A 19,497-nucleotide genomic window follows, 5' to 3' on the forward strand; every position below is an offset into this window, starting at 1 on the left:
TCCCGGCGACTCTGGAAGCTGAGGCAGGAGAATCGCTTGAACCTGGGAGGCAGAGGTTGCAATGAGCCAAGATCGCGCCACTGCACTCCAGCCTGGGCGACAGCATGACTCTGTCTCAAAAAATAATAAACCCACTCAGCATCAAAGCCTTAAGTCCCTAGTGGATGACAGCAGCTTAGAAAAGGGGGTAATGTTGTCTGTTACGAGCAGGGGAAACGTCGCCAGGCTGTTAAAAAGAAACCGGCAGATGAAATGCTAAATGTATTCTCTCGCCCGTTTTTCCAGGGCGTTTTTATGGCAATGCATGTTTTGTGGCCAGCAGGAGCCATGTGGGATATTTGCTACAGATGAACAACCCCACGAGTTGGGCGGAGATGGCAGACGTCTGGGTTGCACTTTCTCCAGTCCCTAAGTGTCTGGCATGCACTCAGGTGTCCCTTGACACTTCAAAGGATGCCCCTGTGCCCTGCGGGGATGGTGCCTGCTCACTGGCATGCTGGAGCGGGAGACAGCCTGGCCTGTAAGTTTCTTGCTAGCAAGGACCTCTCTGCCATCCGCTGCTTGGACTAATGTCTGCACAGAGTTCTGGAGGAATTCAACTCTGAGCGTCTTGGAGAACTTCAGAAATAATAAAAAAGATACACAGAGGCTCCCCAGCTGGCTCCTCTGCACCGGTGAGCGTCAGGAAAGCCATGTGGGCTGAGAGCTCAGCTGAGTGCCTGTGGCCACGAAGCTGTTGGGTCCTGCAGAGTGTGATCTGTTGGGCATCAAACTCTGCCAGAGTCGAGGGAGCGGGAGGCTGAGGGTCAGGATGGAGCGGCTCAGCCTCTGGGCGGAAGCCATCCCTTCTGTCAGAAGAATGCAGTCGACTGTCTTTGCTCATCTTTTCCCTGAGCTGTTCATTCTTCGTGTGTGTGTGGATGTGGGTGTGGGTGTGGGTGTGGTGTGCGTGCGCCAGAGTGAATGGTATAGACAGTCTCCCTATGTTGCCCAGGCTGGTCTCAAACACCTGGCCTCAAGCAATCCTCCCGCCTCAGCCTCCCAAAGTGCTGGGATTACCTGTGTGAGCCACTGTGTCCAAGTTTTTGTGAACGTCAGGTTGCATTTGAGGTTCGGGTCGGGAGAGGACACAGGAGTCGGGGGAGAAGGGAGAGGAGGCAGCAGCCACAGGCTGCTGAGTGATGGCAAGCTCTCTCTGAACATTTTGCCAATTTGAATGAACTTAGCCGCCAAAAACAAAATGCCCAGCAGGTCAGGCCTGGCCGCGGGGAGGGAGCCGCAGGCTGTGTTGCTGAGTGCTGCGTGGGTGTGGTGACCAATAGCAGGATGGAGGAGCGCTGCGTGTGGTTCTTGGCTCGTTTACTCCAAACAGCTGCCTGGAGAGGTCATGGGTCGCCCAGTTGGAAGCCGGGGTGAGGGAGTGAGTGGCTGTGACGCCTCCAATCCTGGCCGCTCTGGGCCAGCAAGGAGGCCCTGTCTGCTGGAGTCGGGACCTAACCTTTCCTGCCTCGGACACCCTCTTGAGCCACCTGGGTGTTTGTGGGGCTATCCCTGGTGCAGTGAGGCTGCCACAAGCCTGGGCCCCTGGGGGACAGGGCAGTCAGCACCCCCAGCTCTGTCCTGGGTAAAAACAGCTGAGGGCCACGCATTGGGCAGGACTAGGCATTGGACACTGGTTGTGGGCCCAGCCATTCAAGGGCCCGGGCTGAGCATCCTGGAAGCCATGGGAAGTGGACAGGACCCCCTCCCTCTGCCGAAGCCCACGGCCCCAGCTGGGTCTGCGCCAGTGTGGGCTCCAGGGTGGCACCCAGGGTTGCTCTGTTCATCTCCTGCAGGGCTTCAGGAGCGTCCCAGGAAGCGTGGGGCAGCCCCAGCCGGATCCAGCCCTGTGTGGAGAAGGCAGCCCAGGCAGATCCCGCAGAGACGAGCTCCAGCGCAGCCCCAGCTCCCCCTCTTCCCTGTGGCTGGGGGTCCCACCCAAGCAAAAAGGCCATGGTAAAGGAAGTCAAAAACTTTATTCAGCTTATAAAATTCCATGTTCCGAGAACATGCTCTGAGCATGCAGAAAGCGCAGGACACTTCTCCTGGGTGGGGGCTCAGGTGGGGCCACCTCTGAAGCTCTGCTGACCCCCTGGGCCAAGGCCCTGACAGACTAGCAGGCCCAGTGGTTGTGAAAGCGTGACAGCCACCATCACTGATGGCACCTGCTGGTGCAGCTGCAGTCCCTGGTGGGCCGGGCACTCACTCTGGCAGCCGCCGGCCCCCACGCCAGCCACGGTTGTCCCGCCACACACAGTAGTTGAGTGTGGTCGCGAAGGCCAGCCAGGCCAGGTAGGGGTAGAGCAGGCGGGCGGCCAGCGGGCTCACCTGGTACCAGGCCACGGTAGTGGCTGCCGCCGCCCCACTGACCAACAGGAGATCCACCAGGGCCTGCAGAGATTGGGGGAGGAAGAACAGGGAGGCCTGAGGCACCACGTCCACCCAAGTGCGTGTCCCACTGCCCAACTGCTGCTGGATTTGGGAGTCAGGAACCTCACTCACCCCCACTCCACCCCTGAGTGACCTGGCCAACCCCCTCCCCCATCTCAGCCTCAGTTTCCTCATCTGTAAAATGGGAACAGTCCTCCCGCCTGACCCATGCCATGTGTGGGGTGCACATGACATGCCTGAAGTGAACTCGGTTTGTTCAAGGGTGCGGTGGTGGCTCAGAGAGGTCTTGCAGGTCCCTTCCCCTCTCTGAGCTCAGAGCCTCCACGGAGGGCAGCGCTGACCTTCCAGCACTACTACAAGGCCCAAACAAAAACCTGCTCTTTTTCAGGTACAGTGGCTCACGCCTGTAATCTCAACACTTCGGGAGGCCAAGACGGGTGGTTCGCCTGAGGTCAGGAGTTCAAGACCAACCTAACCAATATGGTAAAACCCTGTCTTAAGGCCAGGCACAGTGGCTCACGCCTGTAATCCCAGCACTTTGGGAGGCCGAGGCGGGCGGATCATGAGGTCAGGAGATGGAGACGACCCTGGCTAACAGAGAAATGCCGTCTCTACTAAAAATACAAAAAATTAGCCGGGCATAGTCGGGGGCGCCTGTAGTCGCAGCTACTCAGGAGGCTGAGGCAAGAGAATGGCCTGAACCCGGGAGGTGGAGCTTGCAGTGAGCCGAGATCGCGCCACTGCACTCCATCCTGGCCGACAGAGCAAGACGCTGTCTCCAAAAAAAAAAAAAAAAAAAAAAAAAAATCCCTGTCTCTATTAAAAATAAAAAAATTAGCCAGGCATGGTGGCATGTGCCTGTAGTCCCAACTACTCAGGAGGCTGAGGCCGGAGAATTGCTTGAACCTGGGAGGCGGAGGTTGCAGTGAGCTGAGATCTCGCCACTGCACTCCAACCTGGGTGAGAGAGTAAGACTCTTGTCTCAAAAAAAAAAAAAAGAAGCTGTCGTGTAGAGGGGCCAGTGACCCTGCCCACACAGTACCAGGCTTCATGTGGGTTTTCCTATACAGTAGCCCCCAAACCCACCCTGCAACCCCTTCTGCCTTAATAGCTTCCCTCACTGAAGGAGAGTCAGTCGAGGGGAGGCTCCAGGGCGTGGGCTGCTTAGAGCTAGAGAGACATGGCCTTTTGCCTCCCCTGGCCCCACCTACATTGACCCAGTGTCCTATGTGATGCCCCAGGGCCTCCAAGGGTCAGACCCAGGGATCAGGGACACATGCCGTAGCCACACTTACCCAGCCCATTTGTCGGGCACCAAAGAAGATGGGCGGCCACGCCCAGTTCAGGGCCAGCTGCCCGGTGTAGAGGCCCAGGGGAACCACAGCCTCTTCCGTGAAGCCTCCCAGCTCTTTCCAGACCAGGTAGGAGCCATACCTGAAACAGAGGCCGCAGTTCAGAACACCATTAGGAGCAAGGCCAGGAGCCTTGCCCACCTCCGAGTGACACAGTGATGGCTCATGTGTGACCTGACACTGATGGCTGTGTGATCTCAGGGAAGTTGCCTGACCTCTCTGGGCCTTCATTTTTCATAGGGTTGCTGTAGGGATTCTAGTTAGCACACTGGCAGTGCTTCATGCGATACCCAGCATATAGGACACTCAATACACACCTGCCATTATTATCACTGTCACTGCTATGAAGGGGAACCACATGGTGTGACTAGGTAGAGAGGAGGCTCTTAACCTAGCCAGGGCACTGCATAGAGGATAGGACATTTGGGCTGGGCCTTAAAGGATGAATAGGAGTTTTCAGGGGAGGAAACAGGACATGCAAAGACTGTGAGGTGGCTGTGAGGCAGATGTGAGGCCCCGAGTCAGTCTGTGACTGCAGGATGAGGCCCAGGGGGAGGCCTGGTGATGGGAGCTGTTAACACAGGGCAACAGTAACACCACCAGTAACAGTAGGCGATGCCCTCCGGCACTCACAGGAGCCCTACCTATGAGGAGGCCCTACCACTTCCCAAGCATTCACTCATTTCAGCTTCCTGATAATGCTGTAAGGCAGGCAGTATCAGCACCCCCTTTACAGTGAGGAGACTGAGGCACAGGCGGTGAAGTGACTGAGATCTCTTGGCAGGCCATCAGTGGATAAAGTCCGGTCGGCCGGGGCCAGAGCCCTGACTCTCACCTACTAACGAGGGGTTTGCCTTATCCAGAGCTACAGGGAGCCCCAAAAAGTTCCCCCAAAGACAGGCTGGGACCAGGTGGTATAGGAAGGCCAAGCAGGGTGGGGACACTGGAGCCAGGAAAGTGTGGGAGCCTGGCTGGGCAGGGCCTGGGCCGGAAGGGGTGAGGCCCAGGTGACACCCAGGTTCCAGGGCCTTATTCCCATCAGAGCTGGGCACCTGGCCTGGCCTCTGCTATCTGCCCCCTGGAGTGCCTGGCACCTGCGTCCCCACCCTGCATTGGGCTGACACGGAACCAGTATGCAGGGAACATTCCAGAAGGCAGTCAATTCCCCGCCTCCTGGGTGCAGTCCCCTCTACAGCCACCAAGAGGCGCCCTGCCCCTCCCAGCACGTCCTTTCCGGGTGGAATTCCCCTGGTCTAGTTGCAAGGGACTCAGGCCAGACTCAGCCTGAAGGGGGCTGTGCGGGGTCCACACTTGTAAGCCCTGTGTCCTTGGGAGGCCCCTTATCATGGGGGGCGTTGAGTATGAATGAGATGAGCCTGGCACTGGGCAGGAGTTCAACAGAGGAGCTGCTCTCGGGGCTGTCACTGCCGTTGTTAATCTTGGAAAGCATCCATGCCGCTGCCCAAGGCCAACCTTCACACACTAAGCCGGCCTCCGCCTGGAGCTGTGAACACGGCAGGGATGCCAGGGTGGGGTGAGCATCTGACCCGTCCCCCCAGGGGCCCAGGAGGAGAAAGTTCAGTTGTGCAATCAACAGGCCCACAGCTTCCCCACCCTGGCTTGCCAAATGGGGCTGGGGAAACCATGCCGTGGCCCATGGCCCGCCTGGAGGAGACCCTCTGTCCTGGGCCAGGCCTCTCCTTGCAAAGGGCCAGGCTCATCCCCAGGCCAGCGCGCGCGCCCACCTACCCCATGGCTGAATAGAGCGTGCCCCAGACAGGGCCCAGCACCCAGTGAGGCGGGTGCCACGATGGCTTCTGCAGGCCGGCGTACCAGCGGAGACCCTCGCCGTGGACAAAGCGGGAGCCCACGAAGCACCCCAGGCTGGGCGCCAGTGTGAAGCCCATGGCGGGCACCCAGGGCGGGGCCATGGCTGCTGCAGCTGCTGTTCAGGGGAGCTCTGAAAGAAAAGACAAGGCTGGGTGAGGGCATTCCTGAGGCCATGGGGTTAGGCCTGTGTCTCCTCCAGCATCCCTGAAAGGCCTGTCACCCACAGATCAACCAGTTGGCTTATCAGGAGGCGCAGAGATGTGCAGGGCAGGAGTGGCTGAGTGAACACATTTCCAGCCCTGCTCCTGCCCCAGCTGCCTGGCCTCACCTTTGTCCACCCTCACCTCGACCTTGGGTCTCCTGGCACTGACCCCTCCTCCCTGCTGCCTCTTCCGAGGCCAGTTTGGGTCCCCTCCACCAAGAAGCCTTCCCAGCCTGCCTCCCTGGGCCAAGTCCCAGCTCTGGGGGCTCTGTCAGGCCAGTGCTTTACATTCCAGCACTTCACATTCACCTTTCACTCACTCACTCACTCATTCGGTGACTGCTATCAGACAGAGTTTGGGTCAAATCCCTTTCCTCACTGCCTCACTGTGACCTCAGGCAAATCACATCAACTCAGGGCCTCAGTTTCCCCCTCAGTAGAGTGGGATATCAATGCTTACCTACCTTGAACACAGCTCAGTGCACAGCAGCAAGGAGTGTCTCTACACAGCTGTTTCAGCACCCCACACGGGCCCCACTAAAACCACCGCCCCTTCCCCAAGCACCAGAGATGGACAGTGGCCTGTCTGGGGCCACAGTGCACTCTGGGCCAGGCTCTGCCCCGGTGGCAATATGGCTCCCACCCTGGCCTCATCAAAAAATGAAGGACTAAGGTCCCACTCACTCTGATTCTAGGTGGAGAATCAGGGGTCATCTGCTCTTGTCTGAGACAAGAAGCCACACAACCGGATTTAGTTCCGCCAACTTGCAGCAAGGCCTGCTGGGGCGAGGGTTGGGACCCAGCGGGGCACGGGGTTGGGGAGGCCCTGAGTGGGCACAGACTGGGGCTGAGGGAGCCTGGACCTCAGAAAGGGACCCTCTGACCAGGGACCAGGAAGGAGATGCCACAGGAAGAACAGTGAGCACTTTTGCCCCAGGGGAACGCGAGAGACAAGCAGTCCGGGGGTCATGGAGGCAGCCAAGTGGGGGCAGAGGGGGGTCAGCGGAGACTGTGCTGAATGTGGGCTTCGGCAGGGGCAAAGGGCAAAGGGCAAAGGGCAAAGCCGGCCCCAGGGAGAAGGAGCAGCTGCTGGCCTGGAATCCATGGAGCTGGGTGAGCACAGAAGCCACATCAGTGCCCAGCAGCCACCTCAGTGCCCAGCAGCCAGGGACTATTAAAGACTGGCCCCTCACAAACCAAGCTTTTGAAGGCTTTTTAGTGATGAAAAAGTTGTTCTCACTGTAACACGAAGAAAGCAGAATATACATAGACTACAGAATGACCCCAATTTTGGCAAAGAATGGATAATATAGATATGCTTTTTTTTTTTTTTTTTTTTTTAAATACAGTCTCGCTCTGTTGCCCAGCCTGGAATACAATGACATGATCTCAGCTCACTGTAACCTGTAACCCCCGCCTCAGCCTCCCACCTCCCAAGTAGCTGGGATTACAGGCACATGCCACCATGTCGGGCTAATTTTTGTAGTTTTAGTAGAGACAGGGTTTCACCATGTTGGCCAGGCTGGTCTCGAACTCCTGACCTCAGATGATCTGCCTGCTTCGGCCTCCCAAAGTGCTGGGATTACAGGCGTGAGCCACTGCGCCCAGCCGAGATATGCATTTTTTTTTCTCAATTGTAACCAATGCATGAAGATGTTAGCCACAGTCATAATCATAAAGCCAGCATTTCCAGGGAAATGGCTGTATGCCAGGCCAGGCAAGCTTTACCCCAACACTGGCCATGAACCCTCACCCTGCGGGGGAGCAATGCCACCTTATGGCCGTCTGCCAACAGAGACCTGAGGCACAGGGCAGTGGAGACGTCTGCCCAAGGCCCCTCCACAGGCCAGCCACTCAGGATTCCAGAGTCCACCCTCAGCAGCAGGATTTATGATGCTAAGTTCACTACGTTACTTGTTTGCCAAAATATGTATAATGAACATTACTGTATTTTATATTTCAGAGACAGAGTGTCGCTGCTGTCCAGGCTGGAGAGCAGCAGCACCATCGCAGCTCACTGCAGCCTTGACCTCCCAGGCTCAGGGGATCCTCCCACCTCAGCCTGGAGGTAGCTGGAACTACAGGCATGCACCACCATGCCCAGCTACTTTTTGTATTTTTTTGTAGAGACAAGTTCTCTCCATGTTGCCCAGGCTAGTCTCAAACTCCTGGGCTCAGGTGATCCTTTCACTTTGTTCTCCGAAAGTGCTGGGATTGTAGGCATGAGCCACCATGCCTGGCCAGGGCACTTTTTTTTTTTTTTTTTTTTGAGATGGAGTCTTGCTCTGTCACCCAGGCTGGAGTGCAGTGGCAAGATCTCTGCTCACTGCAACCTCCGCCTCCCAGGTTCAAGCGATTCTCCTGCTTCAGCCTTCCAAGTAGCTGGGATTACAGGCACCCGCCACCACGCCCAGCTAATTTTTATATTTTTTAGTAGAGACAGGGTTTCATCATGTTGGCCTGGCTGGTCTCAAACTCCTGACCTGAGTTGATCTGCCTGCCTCAGCCTCCCAAAGTGCTAGGATTACAGGCATGAGCCACCGCACCCGGCCTGTTTTAAAGGAACAATCAGAGATTGTCCTTTGATTCCCATGCTGCAGATTCCCATGCTGCCACTTACTATGATTCCCTCCCCTCCCTGGACCTCAGTTTTCTCACCTGTTGAATGGGGACAGTTACCCCATCCCCCAAGGTTGCTGCACAGATGAGCAGTAAGGATGGACATTCTTGGGGGCTGGGCATGTGACCTAGGTCCTGGCAAGAAATATTCCTGTGTTCCCCCTCTCCCTCCCTTCTGCCCCTCCCCCTCCTGCCCCTCCATCCTGCCCCTCCCCCTCCTGCCCCTCCATCCTGTCCCTCCCCCTCCTGCCCCTCCATCCTGCCCCATCCCCTTCATCCTGCCCCGCCCCCTCCCTCCTGCCCCACCCCCTCCCTCCTGCCCCACCCTCCAGCTTCCAGGGTACACTGCTAATGGGGTGGTAGTGGGGGTCTGATGTCACTACACATATGAAAGGCCACCTTCCCCGGTACAGGAGGTACTGCTGAGCACTGGCCCTGCACCACCGCCAAGTGGATATGGAGCTCTGGACCGCAGCCCTGGGACCACCTCCCAGCTCAGCCTCCCACTACATCCTCTCAGGTAAGCCCAGGCCAGCTCAGCCTGCTGCCCATCTGGGCAACTGAGACATAACCGCCGCTCTGCTGGAGCCTGCGTGAGTCCACAGCTGAGTGACGTTGTGGGGGAACCGTAAGGAGTCTCGTTCAGCCTCCGCTGGAAACGAGCCGGACCAGGGTGCCTGTACGTGCGTTTTCCCAGGATACCCCCAGTTGAGGCCCACCTGCCCCACACTGATGGCCCACTCTCAGTCTCACAAGTGTCCCTGTCCAGGCGAGCAAGGTTAATACCACCAGCATAAGACACATGCACATCCAGAACCCCTTGATACCACACGGAAGCTGATGCACTTTCAGTGATGTTCATGCAACAAATGGAAACCCCAGTGCACCATTCAGCAGCATTTGTATATTACCATTGTTGTGCAACCACCCTCTGTATCAAGTTCCAAAGCATTTTCAACCCCGAAAAGAAACCCTGTATCCATCAGCAGTGGCTCCCCTCCCTCCCCCCACCCCTGGCAGCCAGCAATCTGACTTCTCTCTGGGGACTTGCCCATCCTGGACATTTGGTCTCAATGCAGTGTGTGGCCCTGGTGTCTGGCTTCCTTCACTGAGCGTCATGTTCTAGAGGTCTTCACCTTGTAGCATGTGGCAGAACTTCTCCCTCCCCACGATTCTGTCACCTGGCCCCAGCACCCAGCCAGGGCCAGGCGCACACTCGGAGCCCAGTAAATCACAAATGGAACTCACCCAGTGTTCCAGCTGACATGACCTTAGAGACCACCCTCCAGGTCTCCTGTTGTACAGAACGAATTAAAGTCACAGAGGCATGGCGGCTTTCCCAAGGCCACAGCAAGAGAGAGCAGGGTCTGGAGCCGGTTCTGAGTCCCGTGCTCACACTCCCGCCCCAGGATGCCCCCTTCTCAGGCCTGGCTGTGGTTATGACCCACAGGGCCAAGGGGCTCAGAGGGTCTGCCCCACCAGAAAACAGGGTGGTCAGATGCCCCACATGGAGAAAGCCTGGTGGCGGGCGGGGAGTTTCCTAGGGCCTCTGGGGAACTGCCCGGCTCCTGAATCGCCCAATCAGGGAACAGGTGGGCAGGGGCGGTACCCATCATGATGAGTCATGCTGGGCCGGGCTAGGCAGGGTCCAGAAATCTGCTCTGGGATGGGCCCAGGGAAGGCTGGGGTGGGCCAGGGGGCACACATGGCAGGGACGGGACTCGGGGTTCAGGCAGAGGGGTGAAGCCACCTATGCCCCTTTGTCTCCTTCAAGTGAACAGGGATCCAGACCTCGGCTCTGCCTCCATCCAAGGCTCGTCTCTGGGCCCGGCTTCCCTCCACATCAGGTGGGTAAACCCGCCGTGTCTGCTACTCAGGGGCCTGGGGTAGCTCAAGGGAGGAAGGGGTGGGACAACAACGTTTCCCTGAAAACTCTAGAGAAGAGAGGGCTTGTGGGTATCGGTGTGGGGCCACTAGCCCCATTTCCTCCAGGGGAAGACAGGGCCTCAAGGCTTGGACCTGAGACGAGACCCTATCAGCCATGAGAGCCCCTGGACACTCCACAGGTGAAAATGCCCTGCACGGAGCAGCGCCCCCAAAACAGGGGCAAGATCGGGGCAGGGTAGAGGACGCAGGACGTGGAGGCAGGAGAAGGCTCCAGGCCTTGCTCAGCTCTGGCTGTGCACGGGCCTCTGGTAGACAGGGGCCTGCATGGTGGAGTCCGTGCTCATCCCGATGGTCACTGCCTCGTTTAGTCCCCACAGCGGCCACAGGGGACTAGCTGCTTCTCCCTGAGCCACACGGCCCACTTGGCCTCCATAGTGGACTCATGACTTGTCCCATTTTCCAGATGAGGAAGCTGAGACATGAGAAGTCACGGAACTTTCTAGGTCTGAGTGACTCCAAAACTCATCCCACCCCTCCCTCTGAGCCGGGTGTCTGCCAGCCTGCTCTGGTCTGCATGGCCACTTGCCAGCATCTGTGTCACCAGCCGTCTCAGCCTCCTTCCTCATCTGTAACAGGGCTCATAAAGCCTGCAGCACCAGGATTGGACCCGCAGGCCCCAGGCCACTCCACCCCACCTGTGAACTGTGCCAGAAGGTTCTCCCAAGGCCAGCAGCATTGCTCTCTCCACCTGCCACAGCGACATCCCAGCCCCCACAGAGCTTCAGGCCCCGCAGGATCTGAGCCCTCCCCCACCAAGGGTGGGACCCAGGGTCTCCGGGTCTTGTGAGACTTCACTCCTGGCCCGGAGACCCCAGACCCATAGCTGCCCCAAGGTATCTCATCTCCTGGGCCTCTGTGTCCCTATCTGTGAGGTGGTGGTCGAGCCAGTGGGTTTCAGGGTGTCTTTCTGTTCTCGGAGACCTCCCTATAGGTGACCCAGAAGGCCAGGCACAGTGGCTCACACCTGTAATCCCAGCACTTTGGGAGGCTGAGGCAGGCAGATCACCTCAGGTCAGGAGTTCGAGACCAGCCTGGCTAACATGGTGAAACCCCGTCTCTACTAAAAATACAGAAATTAGCCAGGCATGGTGGCGGGCGCCTGTAGTCCCAGCTATTCAGAAGGCTAAGGCAGGAGAATCACTTGAACCCAAGAGGTGGAGGTTGCAGTGAACCGAGATTACGCCCCTGCACTCCAACCTGGGCAACAGAGCAAGACTCCGTCTCAAAAAAAAAAAAAGAAAAAAACCGAACAAACAAAAAGCAAAACTTAACTAACTAAAAAAAGAAGGCGATCCAGGAACAGAATAAGGAATGTGTCCCTTCTCTGATCCCCACCACCCCCAGCTGCACCCAGCTCCCCTGAGCCTTGTCTCTCCAATGAAGCCACCATTGTCCCAGAGACTTGTTTTCAGGCTTTTAAAAAATGACTCATGGCTAATCGTCCTGACTTTGTGTGCGTTTTTCATTACAAAAGTAACCAGTGGAACAGCCCACAGGTCTGGAAAAATCCACAGCCAACCTGGCCACCGAGTGGCCTGGCAAAGGGTAGGGTGAGGGTGGGGTGTCCAGGGGGAATTGGTTCTGTTAAGAAAGACTCCTTTCCTTTCCTTCAAGGTTCGGGGGTTCAACTTTTTTTTTAGTGAAAAATAAAGAAACAGCCTGGCCGACATGGTGAAACCCCGTCTCTACTAAAAGTACAAATATTAGCCAGGCTGAGGCAGGAGAATCACTTCAACTCAGGAGGCAGAGGTTGCAGTGAGCCCAGCTCGAGCCACTGCACTCCAGCCTGGGCAATGGAGCGAGAGACACCGACTCAAAAAATACATATAAATAAAAGTAAAGAAGAAATTAAGAATGACTTCCCTAGTGGTCCAGTGGTTAAAAAGAAAATAAAATTAAAAAGACTACTGTTTTACACAAAGAGAGCACATCCACGCATTGTTTGCACAATCAAAAGTAAAGAAAACACAAATAAGCCAGAAACGGTGGCTCACGCCTGTAATCCCAGCACTTTGGGAGGCTGAGGTGGGAGGATCGCTTGAGCCCGGGAGTTCTGCAGGAGACTGCAGTGAGCTATGATTGCATCACTGCACTCCAGCCTGCCTACCAGAGTAAAACCCTGTCTCAAAAAAAAAAAAAAAAAAAAAGAAAAAAAGAAGGAAAAAAAGAGAAAGAAAGAAAAACGAAACAAAACAAAACAGAGATTCAAAACTGAAATACTGAAAAAGCTAAAGGTAAATGTAGGCTCCCTCCCTGTGAGCCCAAGCCCTTTACCCCACCTGGAGAACCTGCTGTGAATACTTTCTGGTAGATCCAGCCAGACAGGGTGCCTCATGCCAGGCATAAGTCTGTAGAGACGACAGGACACAGCACGTGTGTGTGCACACACGCACACACTCCCAGGAAAGAAAGTGGCCCTCGGGGCACAGTGGAGGAGGCAGGCTGGGATCAGACTGCACGGGTCCAGGCCCTGGCTCCACCACGCCAGCTGCATGACTCTGGACAAAGGCTTCTTTGGTAAGCCTCCGTTTCCCCCAGTTTCCAGCACTCCCCTGGGGGCCCAGGATTCCCGCGGAGCCTCCCTGTGGGGCTGCCAGCAGCCAGGTGGAGACTCAGGGGCCGCCTTCCCCTGCTGGGCTGAGGCTGGCTCTCCTGCCCTTGCTACACAGCCCCTTTCACCGCCAGTGGAAACCTGCCTCACGCTGCCCTGTCTCAGGCCCCACCGACTCCACAGAGACGCCGGGCCTCGCCCACGTTCTGGCAGCAGGCCTTCATGGGCAGGGCTTGCTGTGTGCCAGGCGAGCTGGGCGACTGCTTCCTGTACACCACCTCTCCTAATATCCTCGCCCTGCCTGAGTCCATTCTGGGACAGCCTCAAGTCCTGTCTCTCCTGCCATCCAGCCCAGGGCACACTGCTGGTATTCCGTAGAGCCGGCCCCTGGCAGGCTGGCCAGAGGGGCTCCAGGCCCACGCCAGGCCATGGCCTCTGGAAGCTGCCCTGGCCAGCAGTGTGTTCACAGCAGGAAGCCCCCGCTTCTCCCACCTGGGCTCCGTCTTCTTTGCAAGGGGCAGGGGAAGCAGACAGGTCCCAGAGGCTGCTCGGCTCAGAGTAAGTCCCGTCTAGGCTGCAGCGCACCTGAGCCCCGCACTGGGAATCGAGGGCCAGGGGGGCCTCTAACCGGCTTTGGGCAAAAAAAACTTCCCCGATCTGGGCTGTTCTCCTCCACTATGAAACGGGGTGTCTTGGGGGATCAGGATCCTGCCTGAGGTCTCCCAGACATTCTGAGACCCCGAAGGGAGCTCCGCCTGGGATTGCCCATCCGCGGAATGGGCGGGAGAGGGAGCGTCGGCCTCTCCTGGGACCGCGCTTCCTGCAGGAGAAGCAGGGGCGGGGCGTGGCGGAGTTGCCCAAGTTTCCCCTCCCGAACCCCCAGTCGGAGGCGGCCCGCGCAGGAACCCCGGCCGCGGAGGCCCAGACCCGGCTGCCCGCCGCCTCCGCCCCTGACCCGATAGCCGAGCCCCAAGTGCTGCCCCGGGCCGCCCCCTCGGGTGTCCAGTCCTCGGCTCCGGCCTCAGTTTCCCTCTGTCCCGCGGCGCTGTCAGAGTCGCAGCCGTGCGGGCCCCCATTTCCCGCTGCCCCCTCCGCGTCCCGTTCTCACTCACCAGCGGCGAGGGCACGCTCCGGGAAGGGCACTGCCTGGCAGGAGTTAGCCAGACCGCTGTGCCTGCATCCGCCCCGCCCCTCTCAGCCGCCCGGCCCCGCCCCGCCACCAGGCCCCGCCCGTCAATCCACCGCCCGGCCCCGCCCCACTACCCGGCCGAGCCCCGCCCCGCTCCGCCCCGCCCCGCCCCGCCTGGCAGCCCGGGCCCTGGACCCACTGGCACCCCCGCGGGACCGGGAGCTCACTCCTCAAAGCCACCTCTCCCGCGGGACGCGCTTCTGCCTCCCCCCGGCCGCGAGCGAGTCTCTCGGCTCCTTCTCCTCCCCACGGTGACCGGTGATGGCCGCCCGGCCAGACCCAGCACCTAAAACGTTGCCGTGTGTCCGCCGGCGGGTCGCTTGTGGTTTCTTCTAGTCTCATTTTCCCATCTATAAAATGCGGCAACAAGACCGATCTCCGAGTGGGGGATTGCCTCTCCTGAGGGCAAGGCCCTGAGCGTCCTCCTGCTCAGCAGCCTTGGCCCCATTTCCGGAGCACCCCAGTTCCTTGAGCTGTTGATCCAGGGCACGGAGGCTGCGCGCTGCACTCTTAGTCCTGGCCCGACCACTTTCTGACTGGTTCTCTGGGTCTCCATCTCCTCATCTGTAAAATGGGCACAAACTCGTGGGACTGATGAAGCCACAAGGCGGTGATGCAGGCAGGACACCCCTCAGATGCTCGGCGCTCAGTGAGGGGAGAGGCTGCCATCATCACAGTCCAGAGGTGGCCTCCAGCTGCCCAGGTCCACTCCCATGCAGGGCGTGTCAATCCCCAGGCCCTTGGCACTGTGGCTGTCTTGCTGCAGCTCAAGGCTGTCCCAGCTCCCTCTGGCCAACTCAGACTGGCAACACCCCTCAGCCTGCACCAGCCACATTGGGCCAAACTGATCCTGCAGGGGCCAAGGAGAACAGTGGCTACTTCTACCCAGACACAGAGGCCAGGAGCCTCCTTCCAGCCAGGCTGTACTATGGCTTTCCTAGGACCTGGCATTGTTGCCTTTGTGAGCCTCTTCCTCTATTAAAAGACAAACATATATAATCTATTTTTGACTGTGTTGGCCTAAAGACAAGGATAACCCAGGCTTGGTTCCATTCATCATTCATCTTTTTCTTCTGGGTTTCTTTTTCTTCCTTCCTTCCTTCCTTCCTCTCTCCCTCCCTCCCTCCCTCCCTCCTTCCTTTCTTTCTTTTTTTTTTTGAGACGGAGTTTCGCTCTTGTCTCCCAGGCTAGAGTGCAATGGCACAATCCCGGCTCACTGCAACTTCTGCCTCCTGGGTTCAAGTGATTCTCTCCTCCCTCAGCCTCCCAGTAGCTGGGATTACAGGCACCTGCCACCACGCCCGGCTAATTTTTGTATTTTTAGTAGAGATGGGGTTTCACCATGTTGGCCAGGCTGGTCTTGAACTCCTGACCTGAGGTGATCCACCCGCCTCAGCCTCCTAAAGTGCTGGGATTACAGGTGTGAGCCACCGCTCCCTGCCGCTTTTACTTTTAAAAAATTCCTTCTGGCCAGGCGCGGTGGCTCCCACCCAGGTGTGTTTCCCTGAGTACTATGTGTGCAGAGAGGCAGCACATCCCTGGCTGGGGCAGAACAGGCGCCATGGCCAGGCCAGAAGACTCCCGGAAAGATAAACTCAGCTGAGTGCCTGGGGTACAGGCTGGGCCCAGCCTCTGTGGGCACTGACAAGAGCCCCCTCTGGGGCAGGCAGAGGGCATGGCTGTGGGTGGGGCTCCCCTGTTTGGACGCTGAGCAGAGCTGTGGCATGGACATTCAGCAGGAAATGGTCAGGGGCATGAGCCGTTCTGTCTCTTGCTTCTGAGCTCACAGTGCCCTGAGGAGTAGGGTGCTCAGACCTCAGAAGCAGGGTGAGGCCTGTCAGGTGGGCCATGTGTCCTCAGCAGACCCAGGCAGCAGGGCAAGAACGGGGCTTCCTCAGCCTGTGATCGGGACCAGCCAGGTGCAGGCAAGAGTCTGGGCCAGGGCCAGGTACAGTGGCTCACGCCTGTAATCCCAGCACTTTGGGAGGTTAAGGTGGGCAGATCATGAGGTCAGGAGATTGACACAATCCTGGCTAACACGGTGAAACCCCATCTCTACTAAAAATACAAAAAAATAGCAGGGCGTGGTGGTGGGCACCTGTAGTCCCAGCTACTCGGGAGGCTGAGGCAGGAGAATCGCTTGAACCCGAGAGGTGGAGGTTGCAGTGAGCCGAGATCATACCGCTGCACTCCAGCCTGGGTGACAAAGTGAGACTCTGTCTCAAACAAACAAACAAAAAAAGAATCTAGGCCAGGCTCGTGGGGCATTCTGTACCTAAATGAGCAGCATGGCAGCAAGGATGTTGGTAATGCCAGCTCTCAACACGTCTCGAGTCACGCTGCTCCCCGCTGGACAGGCTGCACAGGCTGGGTACACACACCATTCCCGGGTCTTTCTTCACCCCCTGGGGATGCCCCCGCCCCCTCCTGCATGGGTCTTTATTTCCTGGATTTCACATCTTCCTCCTTCTTGGTCCCCCCTTGCTTGTGTTGGGCCTGTCCTCCAGGAGTTCTTGAGAAAGACTGCCCGGAAGGTAACATTGCTGAATTCTTGCATCCTACCCCATAGATCCCCATAGATGGCTGACGCTTGGCTGAACTGGAGCTCGTTGTCCTTCAGAATAATGAAGAGACGCTGTTGGCCAGCTGCAGTTGAGCAGGCTAAAGCCATTCTGTTTCGGAAGCCTTTGGTTCTTTTTTGTGTTTTGTTTTTTATTTTTTTGTAGACACAGGGTCACGCTACGTTGCTCTGACAGGTTTCCAACTCCTGGGCTCAAGCAATCCTCCTGCTCTGGCCACGCTGTGGATCCTTTATATGTAACCGATTTTGTTCTTCCTGGAAAGTTTTTAAGATTTTGGGCCCCAGAGTTCTGCAATTTCACACTGATATTCCTCTATGTGGGCCTACTTTTTTTTTTTTTTTTTGAGACAGAGTCTCACTCTGTAATCCAAGCTGGAGTGCAGTAGTACGATTTCAGCTCACTGCAACCTCTGTCTCCTGGGCTGAAGCAATTCTTCTGCCTCAGCCTCCCGAGTAGCTGGGATTACAGGCGAGCTCCAACACACCCAGATGATTATGTGGCCTCATTTCCTCCACTGTGCCCGCACTCAACAGGCGCTTTCCTGCTGGAAGCTCATTCTTTACTTTTCAGAAGTTGGATTATTTCTTTGATTTCCTTCCCTCTATTTTCTCACTTCTCTTTCTTTTCAAATTTGTGTTATGTAGCAATCACTTCTCTTTCTGGAACTCCTATGACTCAGAATGTAGGGCCTCTAGGGCTGTTTTTCTAGGGTTGTTTTTCTAACTTCCTTTTCTCTTTTTTTTTTTTGTTGAGAGAGAGTCTCACTCTGTTGCCCAGGCTGGAGTGCAGTGGCGTAATCTCAGCTCACTGCAACCTCTGCCTCCCCAGTTCAAGGGATTCTCCTGCCTCAGCCTCCCGAGCAGCTGGGATTACAGGCATGTGCCGTGACACCTTGCTAATTTTTGTATTTTTAGTAGAGACAGGGTTTCGCCGCATTGGCCAGGCTAGTCTCGAACTCCTGACCTCAGGTGATCCACCCGCCTCGGCCTCCCAAAGTGCTGAGATTACGGGCATGAGCCACTGTGCCCGGCCGTCTTTTTTTTTTTTTTTTTTAATATCACCTTTTATTTTAGATTCGGGGGTACATGTGCAGGTTTGTTATATGGGTATACTGTGTGATGCTGAGGTTTGGGGTACAATTGATTCTGTCATCCAGATAGTGACCATGGCAGTAGTGGGCAGTTTTTCAATCCTTGCCTCACTCCCGCCCACCTCTAGGAGTTCCCAGTATCCATTGTTCTCATCTTTATGTCCAGGTGTATCAATGTTTCACTCCCATTTATATGTGAGGACATGAGGTATTTGATTTTCTGTTTCTGCATTAATTTGCTTAGGATACTGACCTCTAGCTGCATCCGTGTAACTTCCTTTTCTTGCTGACATTTTTTTTTTTTTTTTTTTGAGATGGAATCTCGTTCTGTCGCCCAGGCTGGAGTGCAGTGGTGCGATCTTGGCTCACTGCAACCTCCACTTCCTGGGTTCAAGCAATTCTCCTGCCTCAGCCTCCTGAGTAGCTAGAATTACAGGCGCACGCCACCACGCCTGGCTAATTCTTTGTATTTTAGTAGAGACGGGGTTTCACCGTGTTGCCCAGGCTGGTCTTGAACTCCTGAGCTCAGGCAATCTGCCCACCTCGGCCTCCCAAACTGCTGAGATTACAGGTGTGATCCATCACGCCCGGCCTTTTCTTCTTCTTCTTCTTTTTTTTTTTTTTAAACAGAATCTGACTCAGTCACCCAGGCTGAAGTGCAGTGGTATGATCTCAGCTCACTTCAACCCCCACCTCACAGGTTCAAGCAGTTCTCATGCTTCATCCTCCCAAGTAGCTGGGATTACAGGTATGTGCCACCACGTTCGGCTAATTTTTGTATTTTTAGTACAGATAGGGTTTTGCCATGTTTGGCCACGCTGGTCTTGAACTCCTGAACTCAGGTGATTTGTCCGCCTTGGCCTCCCAAAGTGCTTGGATTACAGGTGTGAGGCACTGCACCTGGCTTCTGTTTTTTTTTTTTTTTTTTTTTTTCCAGACAGGGTCTCCCTCTGTCACCCAGGCTGGAGTGCAGTAGTTCAGTCATGGCTCACTGCAGCCTCATACACCTGGGCTCAAGCAGTTCTCCCGACCCAGCCTCCTATGTAGCTGGAACTACAAGCATGAGCCACAGTACCCAGCTATTTTTTTTTTCCTTTTGTAGAAACAGGGTCTTTCAAGTATCTGCTTTTGGTGAAGAAAAAAGGAAACAGTCTTGACTATTTTGCCCAGGCTGCTCTTGAACTCCTGGCCTCAAGCGATCCTCCTGCCTCAGCCTTCCAAATCACTGGGATTACAGGCCTGAGCCACTGTGTATGGCCAATAATTTTTTTTTTTTTTTTTCTTTCTTTCTTTCTTTTTTTTTTTGAGACAGAGTTTCACACTTGTTGCCCAGGCTGGAGTGCAATGGTGCGATCTTGACTCACTGCAACCTCCGCCTCCCAGGTTCAAGCGATTCTCCTGCCTCAGCCTCCTGAGTAGCTGGGATTATAGGCATGAGCCACTGCACCTGGCCCAGAGACCCTTTGTTTGTCCCTCTCCCGTGAAACCCCAGATGGGTCCTAAAGTAGGGGAGGGACATCACCCAGTAGGGAGCTGTAGGGGACCTAAAGATCTGTTTCTCAAAGGCATCTCCAAATAATCCTCTTTGTTTTGGCCTTCTTTCACCCTTAGCTCTAGCAGCAGCAGCAGCAGCTGCTGCCCATTGTTACATTTTTGAGGATTCTGTTGTATGCATAAGGACTGGCTCCCAGCCTTCCCCACTCCT

At 56.2% G+C, this 19,497-nt stretch overlaps 1 protein-coding gene across 3 annotated transcripts; it reads right to left on the minus strand.

Annotated features, from left to right (window-relative positions):
* Window positions 1–1,996: 1,996 nt before the first annotated feature.
* On the minus strand, window positions 1,997–14,132 carry TSPO (translocator protein). Of its 3 annotated transcripts, none has more exons than XM_025399876.1 (4): window positions 14,044–14,132; window positions 5,532–5,742; window positions 3,726–3,864; window positions 1,997–2,430 (listed from the first exon to the last, which is right to left on the minus strand). In XM_025399876.1, exons 2-4 carry the CDS (start codon window positions 5,711–5,713, stop codon window positions 2,242–2,244), a joined length of 510 nt encoding a protein of 169 aa, XP_025255661.1. In that variant the 5' UTR covers window positions 5,714–5,742; window positions 14,044–14,132; the 3' UTR covers window positions 1,997–2,241. The 3 variants fall into 3 exon arrangements, with proteins under 3 accessions (XP_025255661.1, XP_025255662.1, XP_025255664.1); XM_025399877.1 differs by lacking the exon at window positions 14,044–14,132 and adding an exon at window positions 13,424–13,732; XM_025399879.1 differs by lacking the exon at window positions 14,044–14,132 and adding an exon at window positions 13,517–13,720.
* Window positions 14,133–19,497: the final 5,365 nt, after the last annotated feature.

The sequence above is a fragment of the Theropithecus gelada genome, chromosome 10, assembly GCF_003255815.1.
Source record: "Theropithecus gelada isolate Dixy chromosome 10, Tgel_1.0, whole genome shotgun sequence".
Lineage (NCBI taxonomy): Eukaryota > Metazoa > Chordata > Mammalia > Primates > Cercopithecidae > Theropithecus > Theropithecus gelada.